The sequence below is a fragment of the Esox lucius genome, chromosome 6 (assembly GCF_011004845.1).
Source record: "Esox lucius isolate fEsoLuc1 chromosome 6, fEsoLuc1.pri, whole genome shotgun sequence".
Taxonomy (NCBI): domain Eukaryota; kingdom Metazoa; phylum Chordata; class Actinopteri; order Esociformes; family Esocidae; genus Esox; species Esox lucius.
In genome coordinates this window covers 675,737-689,688 of record NC_047574.1, presented here as the reverse complement: position 1 = coordinate 689,688, position 13,952 = coordinate 675,737, and the positions used below count along the sequence as shown (strand labels likewise).

The 13,952-nt window shown below is 43.5% G+C and overlaps 1 protein-coding gene across 4 annotated transcripts in view; it reads right to left on the bottom strand.

Annotated features, from left to right (window-relative positions):
* Positions 1-13,952, bottom strand: part of ankfn1 (ankyrin repeat and fibronectin type III domain containing 1) — a 180,738-nt gene that overhangs the window by 35,159 nt on the left and 131,627 nt on the right. For all 4 annotated transcript variants that reach the window (XM_013132030.4, XM_020044034.3, XM_029120616.2 and 1 more), the window contains 2 exons: positions 10,520-10,610; positions 7,415-7,522 (listed from right to left, as the gene is read on the bottom strand). In XM_013132030.4, coding sequence (XP_012987484.3) covers positions 7,415-7,522; positions 10,520-10,610 — 199 coding nt within the window. The remainder of the gene's footprint in view (positions 1-7,414; positions 7,523-10,519; positions 10,611-13,952) is intronic.

Below are 13,952 nucleotides of genomic sequence, written 5' to 3'. Positions count from 1 at the left end.
AAATAGAACAAGCACAAAAAGGAAATTGATTCACAAAATCACCACCAACTTTCCAAAACAAAATGTGCACCCTTATAACCAGCAGAAAGGAGGCGGAGAGGGAATTCTGAACCAGGAAATTGCTGCCTAGTGAGGCTACACGTCCATAAGGGAATGCTAACGCAGAGATCCTCCGTGGACCTCCATGGACAGCCAAGGACATTTCAAGGTTCAAGGCATTACGGTGTGACATCTCAGTTTGGGAAAGGCCAGAGTGTCATCAACATCAGGGGTTGATCTTACATAAGCGCTCATTCCAGAACCAGGCTTCCCACGTTACCACTCATTCCAGAACCAGTCTTCCCACGTTACCACTCATTCCAGAACCAGTCTTCCTACATTACCACTCATTCCAGAACCAGTCTTCCTACATTACCACTCATTCCAGAACCAGTCTTCCTACATTACCACTCATTCCAGAACCAGTCTTCCCACGTTACCGCTCATTCCAGAACCAGGCTTCCCACGTTACCACTCATTCCAGAACCAGTCTTCCCACGTTACCACTCATTCCAGAACCGGTTTTCCTACGTTACCACTCATTCCAGAACCAGTCTTCCCACGTTACCACTCATTCCAGAACCAGGCTTCCCACGTTACCACTCATTCCAGAACCAGGCTTCCCACGTTACCACTCATTCCAGAACCAGGCTTCTTACATTAGCTCTCATCATTACCATCAATTCCAGAACTGGTTTTCCTACGTTACCGCTCATTTCAGAACCAGGCTTTCTACGTTACCACTCATTCCAGAACCAGGCTTCCTACATTAGCTATCATCATTACTTCCTACATTACCATTCATTTACAAATGTTCTATTCTGCTTTAATTAGTGTTGTAATTATGTTCAGGGCTGTTGTACATGACTCACCTGACTGTGAAAAGAAAGGAACAGACACTGAGAGAGAGATTAGTGAATGACCTTGTTGACTGTGAATAATGTTCTGTCCTTTATTTCTGCACTCAAATCCATGGGACGAAACCCAACAGGCTGGCAGGAATGAGTCACAGATAAGAAGTTCACAGAGTCACCTGACAAGGTTCGCTGACATTCTATGTGGTGTTATCTCCTTGCGTTCAGGTCTGTCCTCCGCAGACCCACTCACCCAGCTATCTGCACCGGGACCCCTAGCCACTGTGATGCCAATCTCCAGCCCCCCGGGACCCCTAGCCACTGTGATGCCAATCTCAAGCCCCCGGGACTCTGCCGGATAATTAAATACATAATGGCAGTGTGTAAACATACAGCACACAGACTGACCACAGTACAGCCAAGCTGGTAGCTAACTCAGGGGCCATGTGACCGGGCCGGCAGGGGGTCCCGGCAGAAAATCCAGGCAGACAGTCCCGGCAGACAGCACCGGCAGACAGCCCCGGCAGAAAATCCAGGCAGACAGCCCCTGCAGACATTCCTGGCAGATATACGATTCAGACATGAGTTGCTTTAGGCACCATTTCAGTCAAAGTATCATTGGCCTTAGGATGGATGGATGGATGGATGGAGGAAAGGAGGGAGGGAAAGAGAAATGAAATGTGCCCATGCTGTGGTCATTGGCCTCAGGATGGACGGAGGAAAGGAGAGAGGGAAAGAGAAATGAAATGTGCCCATGCTCTGGTCTGGTAATGGCCCTCCCCTGGGATAGAAAGAATAGAAAATGGAGGGATTTGTGAAGGAATGGTGGGAGGGAAGGATAGATAATAAAAGAATGGGAGAGAATAATCCCTATGAAGCCCCTAACTACCAAACTAAGTGTTTGATCAGGATCTGATGTATAATCATAATGAAACTAAATACTGAGTCTCTCTCTCTCTGTCTCCACCTCTGTTTCCACCTCTCTCTCTCTGTCTCCACCTCAATCTCTCTGTCTCCACCTCTCTCTCTCTGTCTCCACCCCTCCCTGTCTCCACCTCTCTCTGTCTCCACCTCTCTCTCTCTGTCTCCACCCCTCCCTGTCTCCACCTCTCTCTCTCTGTCTCCACCTCTCTTTCTCTGTCTCCACCTCTCTCTGTCTCCACCTCTCTCTCTGTCTCCACCTCTCTCTGTCTCCACCTCTCTCTCTCTGTCTCTCTCTCTCTGTCTCCTCATCCTCTCTCTATCCTTCTCTATCTCTCATTACTAACTACTACCTACAAACTTCCACTACAACATTTAGATTTTCTTATTGAACATTATATGTATCCAGTAAAGCCCATTTGATCCAGCAGTGATAGAGTTAAAAGGTGTGTATTTTTGGGAAGACTTTATTATTTTCATAACAGACGTAGGTGTTGGTGACTTGCTATGCTCAAAGTCAACATGCATTTCTGTTTTTCCAAGGTTAACTGCTTCTGACAGGTGGATAAAATGACATGGGCGGCTTGGCCTTCTGTATAGCCCTCATGTCACAGAAAGTAAACACAGAAGAGAGACTGAGAGAGAGAGAAGGGAAAGAAAGAAATAGTGAAAAACAGAATTGGTAATGATTAATGAGTTGAAGACCACTCCATTTGGTTTAAGTCCTACTGCTGGCAAAAAAACAAGGGATGAAAAAGGAGAAAGGAGATAGATGCACAGAGAGGTAGAGAGTATGCATGTACATGAGATTACCGGGTCAGATTACATGGTCAGATTACCTGGTCAGATTACCGGGTCAGATTACTTGGTCAGATTACTTGGTCAGATTACCGGGTCAGATTACATGGTCAGATTACCTGGTCAGATTACCGGGTCAGATTACTTGGTCAGATTACCGGGTCAGATTACCTGGTCAGATTACATGGTCAGATTACCGGGTCAGATTACCGGGTCAGATTACCGGGTCAGATTACCTGGTCAGATTACATGGTCAGATTACATGGTCAGATTACCTGGTCAGATTACCTGGTCAGATTACTTGAGCAGAGATTGACAGTAAAGGCAACTGTGTGCTGGTGATCTATTTGGGACTGGCTGTGTGTGTGTGTGTGTGTGTGTGGACACATGGTGCAGTGTGGGCCAAACCACTCTGTCTCTGTCTTTATGTCTGGGGTGTCCTGAAGTCGGCCCTATCAGCATCACCTCATAAATGAAGATTACTTGATCAGATTACTTGATCAGATTACCTGGTCAGATTACCTGGTCAGATTACCTGGTCAGATTACCTGGTCAGATTACCTGGTCAGATTACTTGATCAGATTACCTGGTCAGATTACCTGCTCAGATTACCTGGTCAGATTACCTGGTCAGATTACTTGATCAGATTACCTGCTCAGATTACCTGCTCAGATTACCTGCTCAGATTAGCTGGTCAGATTACCTGGTCAGATTACTTGATCAGATTACCTGGTCAGATTACCTGCTCAGAAAATGAAGGCCTTTATATTGCCATACTAACCTCTGAAAACTGACTCTCCAAAAATAAACATCAGCCCCAAAAAGAGAGGCACACACACACACAAACACACTCGTTTAGTAATTAACTGAAACCTCCAACCATAATTTAAACAATTAAAAATAAATGCCTATAGAACTTTTCTCGTTTTAACGTTTTAACAAAAACTTGACAGTTGTTTTGTGTCTGTTCAGAAACAACTTTGACAAACATTCTCACACCATCTCCCTCTGGCTATTCTCTGTGTGTGTCTGAGTGTGTGTGTCTGTGTGTGTGTTGTGTGTATCTGTGTGTGTCTGTGTGTATCTGTGTGTGTTGGCAGGAACCAGCTGACATCATGGGTGTTAAGTCCTAAGCAGGTGAGTGACAGTGTTTTTTTTTACCCTCCTCCCCCCAATACACACATTCACACACACTGAGACACACACACACACACTCCGACACACTCCCACTGGGGGCGTCCCCCATTAGTGAAGGTCATGAAACTGCTGTTTGTGCATGCAAAGGAAGTGTTAGCACCCTGCCTGCACGGCCGCCCTGCGCACACACACACACACACACTCCCTTCCTCACGCCACATCACAACCCCGTGCTGGGTCGAGACACGTTTTCCCTCCTACTGGTTGAGATCAGGGAAATCACCTGATCAGGCATCAGAACCCCTTGTACCTTAAGCCCCGCCCCCCACTCATGGTGGCCTACGGTCTCTTTTACCACCCCTCTCTCTACACCTCCCACAAACCCCCTCTCCATCTCTCTATACCTCCCACAAACCCTCTCCATCTCTCTATACCTCCCACAAACCCTCTCCATCTCTCTATACCTCCCACAAACCCTCTCCATCTCTCTATACCTCCCACAATCCCCCTCTCCATCTCTCTATACCTCCCACAATCCCCCTCTCCATCTCTCTACACCTCCCACAATCCCCCTCTCCATCTCTCTACACCTCCCACAAACCCTCTCCATCTCTCTATACCTCCCACAATCCCCCTTTCCATCTCTCTATACCTCCCACAAACCCTCTCCATCTCTCTATACCTCCCACAAACCCTCTCCATCTCTCTATACCTCCCACAAACCCCCTCTCCATCTCTCTATACCTCCCACAAACCCCCTCTCCATCTCTCTATACCTCCCACAAACCCCCTCTCCATCTCTCTATACCTCCCACAATCCCCCTCTCCATCACTCTACATCTCCCACAATCCCCCTCTCCATCACTCTACACCTCCCACAATCCCCCTCTCCATCTCTCTATACCTCCCACAATCCCCCTCTCCATCTCTCTACACCTCCCACAATCCCCCTCTCCATCTCTCTATACCTCCCACAATCCCCCTCTCCATCTCTCTATACCTCCCACAAACCCCCTCTCCATCTCTCTATACCTCCCACAAAGCCCCTCTCCATCTCTCTATACCTCCCACAAAGCCCCTCTCCATCTCTCTATACCTCCCACAATCCCCCTTTCCATCTCTCTACACCTCCCACAAACCCTCTCCATCTCTCTATACCTCCCACAAACCCCCTCTCCATCTCTCTATACCTCCCACAAACCCCCTCTCCATCACTCTACACCTCCCACAATCCCCCTCTCCATCACTCTACATCTCCCACAATCCCCCTCTCCATCACTCTACACCTCCCACAATCCCCCTCTCCATCTCTCTATACCTCCCACAATCCCCCTCTCCATCTCTCTACACCTCCCACAATCCCCCTCTCCATCTCTCTATACCTCCCACAATCCCCCTCTCCATCTCTCTATACCTCCCACAAACCCCCTCTCCATCTCTCTATACCTCCCACAAACCCCCTCTCCATCTCTCTATACCTTCCACAAAGCCCCTCTCCATCTCTCTATACCTCCCACAAAGCCCCTCTCCATCTCTCTACACCTCCCACAAACCCCCTCTCCATCTCTCTACACCTCCCACAAATGCTCTCCATCTCTCTATACCTCCCACAAACCCCCTCTCCATCTCTCTATACCTCCCACAAACCCTCTCCATCTCTCTATACCTCCCACAAACCCCCTCTCCATCTCTCTATACCTCCCACAAAGCCCCTCTCCATCTCTCTACACCTCCCACAATCCCCCTCTCCATCTCTCTACACCTCCCACAATCCCCCTCTCCATCTCTCTACACCTCCCACAAACCCTCTCCATCTCTCTACACCTCCCACAAACCCCCTCTCCATCTCTCTATACCTCCCACAAACCCCCTCTCCATCTCTCTATACCTCCCACAAATCCCCTCTCCATCTCTCTATACCTCCCACAAACCCCCTCTCCATCTCTCTATACCTCCCACAAACCCCGTCTCCATCTCTCTCCATCACTCTCAACCTCAAAATTCCTCTGTTGTTTTCTCTCCCAGCATGATGGTTTCCAAAGCAACGCAGCATGGTTGACATGCTAAGACATATAAATGTGTATAATCCAGAATGGATGAAGGTATGAAACTGTATTTATGTACTGGTGTTCCCCTGTGGTGTGACGGAGGTGCTGACAAGAGGAGTGTCTACGGTCTGTGTGTGTGTGTTTGTGTGTGAGTGTGTAAGAGAGAGGTGTATGTGAGAGAGGGTGTTGTCTGTGGGGAGAGAGTTACTTTAAGATGACATTCATGCCTCTCTAGGGTTAGTGTACTGGAGTAAAAACACTTTTACTATGCTTCATTTAATCACTTTAATACAAAGTTAATCTACTGGAAGAAGTGTGGTCTTAAAGCGACACCCACCCACTGACACACACACACACACACACACATAAACAAACCCACACATACACACACAAATACACACATATAAGGGATGTGAGAGCTGGTTTCCATCTGTGTATAGCAGCCTTTCTGCATTGAGGTAAACTGAGGTTGGGCAAAACAAGGAGAATGGCGTAATGGGAGAATAGTTGTCCGGGACTCACAAACAAAATCAGAGTTAAGGCCATTTTTTGATAGCAAACTATTAAACTATTAGTTTTCACAAGAAAAGTGATCTTGTTCACAGACACTTCTGTCCAGGTTAGTGGAGGATCTGGTATTTGAGGTGCCATTTGTAAAATGTTGCACATTCTGTAATCCTGCTCAGGTTTTTGCAGATTTTGCATTGCCAAATGTCAACAAGAAAAAAAGCATTACAATTTCCAACTCTCACTTTTTCAAACTATTACAGAGAAATTAATGTAAATTCATGCAATCAGTTTTCCAAGAGTAGTGATCTGCAGTAACGCAAATGTATAAAATAAACTGTTAAATGTAAATGTTAAATATACATTTTAATGTATAATATAAAAATGTGGAATGTTAAACATAAATGTAAATGTTAAATACAATTGTTAAATATACATGTAAATGTTAAATCTTTGGAAACTGAATTTTACAGCAATTACAGTAATTGGCCACATCAGGCAGTTGCTTCAAAACGGCAAGGGCAGGTGAATTAACAATAGTACAAAAAAATACAATTATATAATATGCTGAAACAAATCAATGTTGCTTTGTTATAGATCACTATGTACTTATACCTTCACACAGAAACTGAACTGCAGAGACTATATCAAAAGGTAATTACTGCAGAGTTAGGGTTCCAAGTGTAAAACCTCTGCAGCGGTGTCCTGCTCAGTCTACTTGATTATCAGTCTGTTTAAGGAGTACTGCTTCCTTTTGGACACACTTCCCACAGTGTTAATATTTGCTAATAGACCAACATCGAATGGAAGCTGTAACAGGCTGATCTGCGATGTGCTCAATAGCCTGCTGCCAAGGTTACCGAACTAGTGGTACCAACTCAAAACAGCTGTAGTATGTGTGTGTGTGTGTGGTGTGTACTAACCCCCACAGAGGTGTAGTGTGTGTGTGTACTAACCTCCACAGAGCTGTAGTGTGTGTGTGTGTGTGTGTGTACTAACCCCCACAGAGCTGTAGTGTGTGTGTGTGTACTAACCCCCACAGAGGTGTAGTGTGTGTGTGGTGTGTACTAACCCCCACAGAGGTGTAGTGTGTGTGTGTGTGTACTTACCTCCACAGCTGTAATGTGTGTGTGTAGCGCGGACCTGTTGGAGCAGGCGTTCCATAGCTTCTATGTAGCCTCTTCTCCTGGGTTCCCGGCCTTCACTCTCCCTCCAGTCTAGGGGTTAGAGGTCAGGCAGATATTGTGTACAATGTTCCTAAGTAGTAAATAAACCCTATGAACCTTATGAACAGAAATGGGTAAATCAATTACCTAATGCTAATCATACATGTCATTTCAGGAGAATCAAAGAATGCACTTATGATTTGTGACTGATATTTATGAAGAGTAATGTGTTTTGTTCCTCTTCAGGTTCTTTACTAGGGTCTTACTAGGTAACCCGATTTAATTTCTATGAAGTTGCAGGTTTGGCCTCAAGGTTTTTTCTCCCAGCACTCAACATCCCTGCAGACTACTGTCACAGCAGTGGGAGGTCATGTGTTTCCTGTTATGTATTCCGTCCTTGAGTTAAAAGAAAAATACATTGAATTTGATTAAATACACTGATTCCTCATCGCAGAGATTTGATTCCTTTATTTTCTACATCCTACAAAACATGTCTTGAAAATCCTTTCACTTGATCTCTCTCCTACAATCTATTTAACCTTTTTCTTTTACATGTCACCTTTTTACTGTCGTGACTGGGGAAGTGTCGTGACTGTCGAGTGCAATTGATGTTCAGGGGCAATTTGTTTTGTTTAGTATTCTGACATCTCTTCTAAAAGAAAATGGTTTACTAAGTAACTGATGAAAATCTTATCTTCATAACAAATATCAGCCTTCCTTCAGTCAGCTCCAGAATGATCAAGCACCCTTGATGAGCCAGAAAGGCTACATAAAATAAACTGCACAAATAAGCTATACTGTAATTCTTCCAACATATGAAAGGTACTGTAGAGTAAAGAAGTACTGTACTTCATTAAGGGAAAAAATAAATACACAGTCCCCAAAAATGTCCTGTTGCCCATTAGACCCGGTGTTTTCTGGACTTTGGAGAACACATAGGGATCTTATGGCGCTTTTCCACTGCATGGTACCGGCTCGACTCAACTCTACACGCTTCGCCTCGGTTGGTTTTCCACTGCAGATAGTACCCTGTCCCCGCCCATAGTGACATCACAGAAAAACTGCCATGACTCCACCTCCAAAGCAACACACACAGGAACAACAATGGAGATATCGTGCCCCTGATACCGGTGAAAAACCAGCATTCACCAACTACCATAAACCCTGCAGTGAACAGAAACACCTATTGAATGAACTCCAACTTTCTGTTAAATTAACAAGCTTTGAACGGAAAGTGTCAAATCAAAAGTAAACTAAATCTGACTAAATGGTCACAGACCAAAAGTTGAATAGAATGATCGCCCTGCAATATAAAAATGACGTAACTGCAATTTCCTGTTAGATTTAAGAGTATACACCCAACATTTCAATGCCAACACATTCAAAACAACCTATATAACCCCTCCACCTCGATTAAAAAGTATAAATAATTCCCTTATTAATTTCCAGCTATAATACCACTGACTGACTCAAGAGTAGCGTTTATACCGGTAGTAGCCTACTGTACACAAGGCAGCGTTTATACTGGTAGTAGCCTACTGTACACAAGGCAGCAATTATACTGGTAGTAGCCTACTGTACACAAGGCAGCGTTTATTCTGGTAGTAGCCTACTGTACACAAGGCAGCATTTATACTGGTAGTAGCCTACTGTACACAAGGCAGTGTTTATACTGGTAGTAGCCTACTGTACACAAGGCAGCGTTTATAATGGTAGTAGCCTACTGTACACAAGGCAGCGTTTATACTGGTAGTAGCCTACTGTACACAAGGCAGCGTTTATACTGGTAGTAGCCTACTGTACACAAGGCAGCATTTATACTGGTAGTAGCCTCCAGTACACAAGGCAGCATTTATACTGGTAGTAGCCTACTGTACACAAGGCAGCATTTATACTGGTAGTAGCCTACTGTACACAAGGCAGCATTTATACTGGTAGTAGCCTACTGTACACAAGGCAGCATTTATACCGGTAGTAGCCTACTGTACACAAGGCAGCATTTATACCGGTAGTAGCCTACTGTACACAAGGCAGTGTTTATACTGGTAGTAACGAGGAAGCACACGTGAGCAGTAACTTTGGTCTTAATACATTGCAGACTGCAAAAATGGTTGGAAAGCTTAGTAGGCTGCTTCTGTTTGGCTTGACATTACTACTTTGACCAGTGCAATGTATGCCAGATAGCCAATAGAAAAACACAGAGGAGGAAAAAGACAAGGTCCTTTTGTAGGTTACAAAAACAGCGCGTCTCTGTGGGTCTCACAGGGATAACGAGTTGATTTCAACGCCAGTGCCGTCCCATTTTCATAGTACTGTGCTGTCCCATCTTCATAGTACTGTGCTGTCCTATCTTCTTAGTACTTTGCTGTCCAATCTTTTTAGTACTGTGCCGTCCCATCTTTATAGTAATGTGCTGTCCTATCTTTATAGTACTGTGCTGTCCTATCTTTATTATTACTGTGCTGTCCAATCTTTATAGTACTCTGCTGTCCAATCTTTATAGTACTGTGCTGTCCTATCTTTAAAGTACTCTGCTGTCCAATCTTTAAAGTACTCTGGTGTCCAATCTTTATAGTACAGTGCTGTCCTATCTTTATAGTACAGTGCTGTCCTATCTTTATAGAACTGTGCTGTCCTATCTTTATAGTACAGTGCTGTCCTATCTTTATAGTACTGTGCTGTCCTATCTTTATAGTACTCTGCTGTCCAATCTTTATAGTACAGTGCTGTCCTATCTTTATAGTACTCTGCTGTCCTATCTTTATAGTACTCTGCTGTCCAATCTTTATAGTACTGTGCTGTCCTATCTTTATAGTACTCTGCTGTCCAATCTTTATAACTCTGTGCTGTCCAATCTTTATAGTACTGTGCTGTCCTATCTTTATAGTACAGTGCTGTCCTACCTTCATAGTACAGTGCTGTCCTACCTTCATAGTACAGTACTGACCTATCTTTACAGTACAGTGCTGTCCTTTATTTTTCTATTCATTCTTCCATTCTGTGTGAAGGTAATTTCCATGGATGTTCAACATAATAAAGTGGACTCACTGGAGGGAACTGCGGAGGCGGGTAGAGACTGCTGGGGGGCTCCCCAACCCTTCATGTTGTAGGCCGACACCTGGACATAGTACTGCCTCCCCTGGAACACACACACACAGACACACAGATACACACAAATACACACAAATGCACATACACACAGATACACACACACAAACACAGATACACACACACAAAGATACACACAAAATAAGTGTTTGCCAGGGAAGGCTGAACAAAACACTCAGAAGACCTGGTCTCAGCAGACAAGTTGGTATAATCCTTCCAGTCATCACTAAATGTATCATAGCAATATCTTGTAGATTAAAACCTGCAATGGATGAGCCAATATTGCAGGGGCAGACTGACACCTTCCCTCTATTAACCTAAATGCATAGACAATATAAACCCCTAAATGCATATAAATATAAACACCTAAATGCATAGACAATATAAACCCCTAAATGCATATAAATATAAACCCCTAAATGCATAGACAATATAAACCCCAAAATGCATAAACAATATAAACCCCTAAATGCATAGACAATATAAACCCCTAAATGCATATAAATATAAACACCTAAATGCATATACAATATAAACACCTAAATGCATACAGAATATAAACACCTAAATGCATATACAATATAAACCCCTAAATGCATATACAATATAAACACCTAAATGCATAGACAATATAAACACCTAAATGTATATACAATATAAACACCTAAATGCATATACAATATAAATATAAATATAAAAAATGCATTTTTCAACAACAATACTAATGTTTTAACTTAGGAAGAGTTCAGAAATCAATATTGGGTGGAATAACCCTGATTTAATCACAGCTTTCATGCATCTTGGCATGCTCTCCACCAGTCAGTCACATGGCTGTTGGGTGACTTTATGCCACTCCTGGCACAAATTCTAGTAGCTCGGCTTTGTTTGAAGACTTGTGACCATCCATCTTCCTCTTGATCAAATTCCAAAGGTTTTCAATGTGGTTCAGGTCTGGTGATTGGGCTGGCCATGACAGGGTCTTGATCTGGTGGTCCTCCGTTCACACCTTGACTGACCTGGCTGTGTGGCATGGAGCATTATCCCGCTGGAAAAATCAATTCTCAGAGTTGGGGAACACTGTCAGAGCAGAAGGAGTGTGTGTTCTTCCAGGATAACCTCGTACTTGGCTTGATTCATGTGTCCTTCACAAAGACTAATCTGCCAGATTCGAGCCTTGCTGAAGCATCCCCAGATCATCACTGATCCTCCACCAAATTTCACAGTGGGTGTGAAACTCTGTGGCTTGTAGGCCTCTCCAGGTCTCCATCTAACCATTAGACGACCAGGTGTTGGGCAAAGCTGAAAATTGGACTCATCATAGAAGTTTACCTTACTCAACTCCTTTACGGTCCAATCCTTATGGTCTTTTGCAAACTTCAGCCTGGCTCTTCTTTGCTTCTCATTAATGAAGGGCTTTTTTCTAGCTTTGGGCGACTTTAGCCCTGCCCCTAAGAGCCTGTTTCAAACCGTTCATCCCAGCTGCTGTTTGCCATTCTTTTTGTAGGTCACTTGATGTCATCCTACGGTTGTTGAGCAACATTCAAATGATTTGACGGTCATCTCGGTCAGGGGACAGTTGTTTTCGCCCTCTGCCAGTCTGTAGCTTTGTTGTCCCCAATGGCTTGACCTTGTTCTTATGAACCGCCGTCTTAGAAATTTTCAGGATGGAAGTAACCTGAAGCTCACTTTATCCCTCTACCAGTAAAGCCAGAATTTAACCCTTCTTTTCCTCACTCAAAGCTTTTAATTTGAACTCTTTTTTCATGCTGAATAACACTTTTTTGATCAAATTACCTTTGAGGTACTACTTGCACTGTTTTTGCCATCTAGCTGGTCATATTCCAAGAGGATAGTGATGACCACAGCAGTGGTTTTTAGACATTTCCTTGTTAAATTAGATTTGGTTCAGGTAATCACCTAATCAGTACCTCATTAAGTAAAATGAGATGTGCCTGTGTTGGAATTTAACAGACACTGGAATGGAATGGCTCCCATACATGTAGAGATGCTGATTTAGGAGTGGTCTCTTAATTTTTTCCAGAGCTATATAGGTAGTCAGGTAGACTTCCACTTTGGACTGTCGATTTAGATCCAAATAGCATTCAAGTTTACTTAGTGTTTTTGTAACATTTCTTCTAAGATCATTATATTTTTCTTTCTGTTTAGTGATGACTTGGTTGGGCCTGATTGCCTGAGTGCAGCTGTCTTGTTGCCGTCTGGTGCTGGAGTGGTTAGGTCTCAGGACCAGCTGTTTTAGGGGACTCTGTTGTATGTTCTCTTGGCTGTTCAGTGCTAGGGGGTGGTAGGATTTAGGGTCACTTTATTCCAAATGGATGTGGTATTTTAGTGCACTTTTCTAAATATTTATAAGGAGGGTAAATTGGACTAATTCAGCTCTGCAAAGACTATTCCCCTCTGCACTTGGAGGAGGTTTTTGTTCAGTATGTAACATTTCTATAGGGTGTTTATCCCATTTGTCAAAACAGTGCAAGTGGTTCTATGTTTGACTTCAAAATGTTTTAGGTGGTATTGGGCGAATTGGACAGATCTTTTTATGGCATAAAAAGCCCTCCTAGCCTTGTCTTTCAGCTCATTAACAGCCATATTGAAATTACCTGTGGAACTTGTTTTGAGACTAAGGTATGTGTAGGTTTGTGCATGTTCAATATTAGTGTGCCCCAAGGTAAAGGTGTATCTGTTTTCCTGAAATCTGGACCTTTTCTGAAATATCATAATTCTTGTATTTTTTGTATTAACTGTCAGGGCCTGGGTTTGACAGAATAAGTGCAGATTGTCTAGGTGTTGTTGTAGTCCCTCTTTGGTATTTTGGTATTATTTGAGACCAACAAGTGATCATCCGCAAAAAATAAGGCCTTAATCTCCATGTTACTTAGAGCAATGCTGGGTGCTGCTGATTCCTCAAATTCTTTTGCCAGTTCATTTATATAGATATTGAATAAACAGGGACTCAAAGTGCAACCCTGTCGAACACCTCGCCATTGGGGGAAGAAGGCACTTGGTTTATTTCCAATTCTGACGTCACATTTGTTGTTTTCATACATGGTTTTAATTTAATCATACGTTCTGCCTCCAACACCACTTTCTATTCATTTAAGATAAAGTCCTTCATGCCAAATTGAATGAAATGCTTTTTAAAATATGTCTGTCTGTCTCTGTCTGTCTAGCTGTCTGTCTAGCTCAGTCTCTGTCTCTCAGTCTCTCTCACTGTCTCTCAGTCTCAGTCTCTCAGTCTCTCTGTCTGTCTCTCTCTGTCTCTCAGTCTCTCTCTGTCTATCAGTCTCTCTGTCTCTCTCTGTCTCTCAGTCTCAGTCTCTCTCTCTGTCTCTCAGTCTCTCTGTCTCTCTCTGTCTAT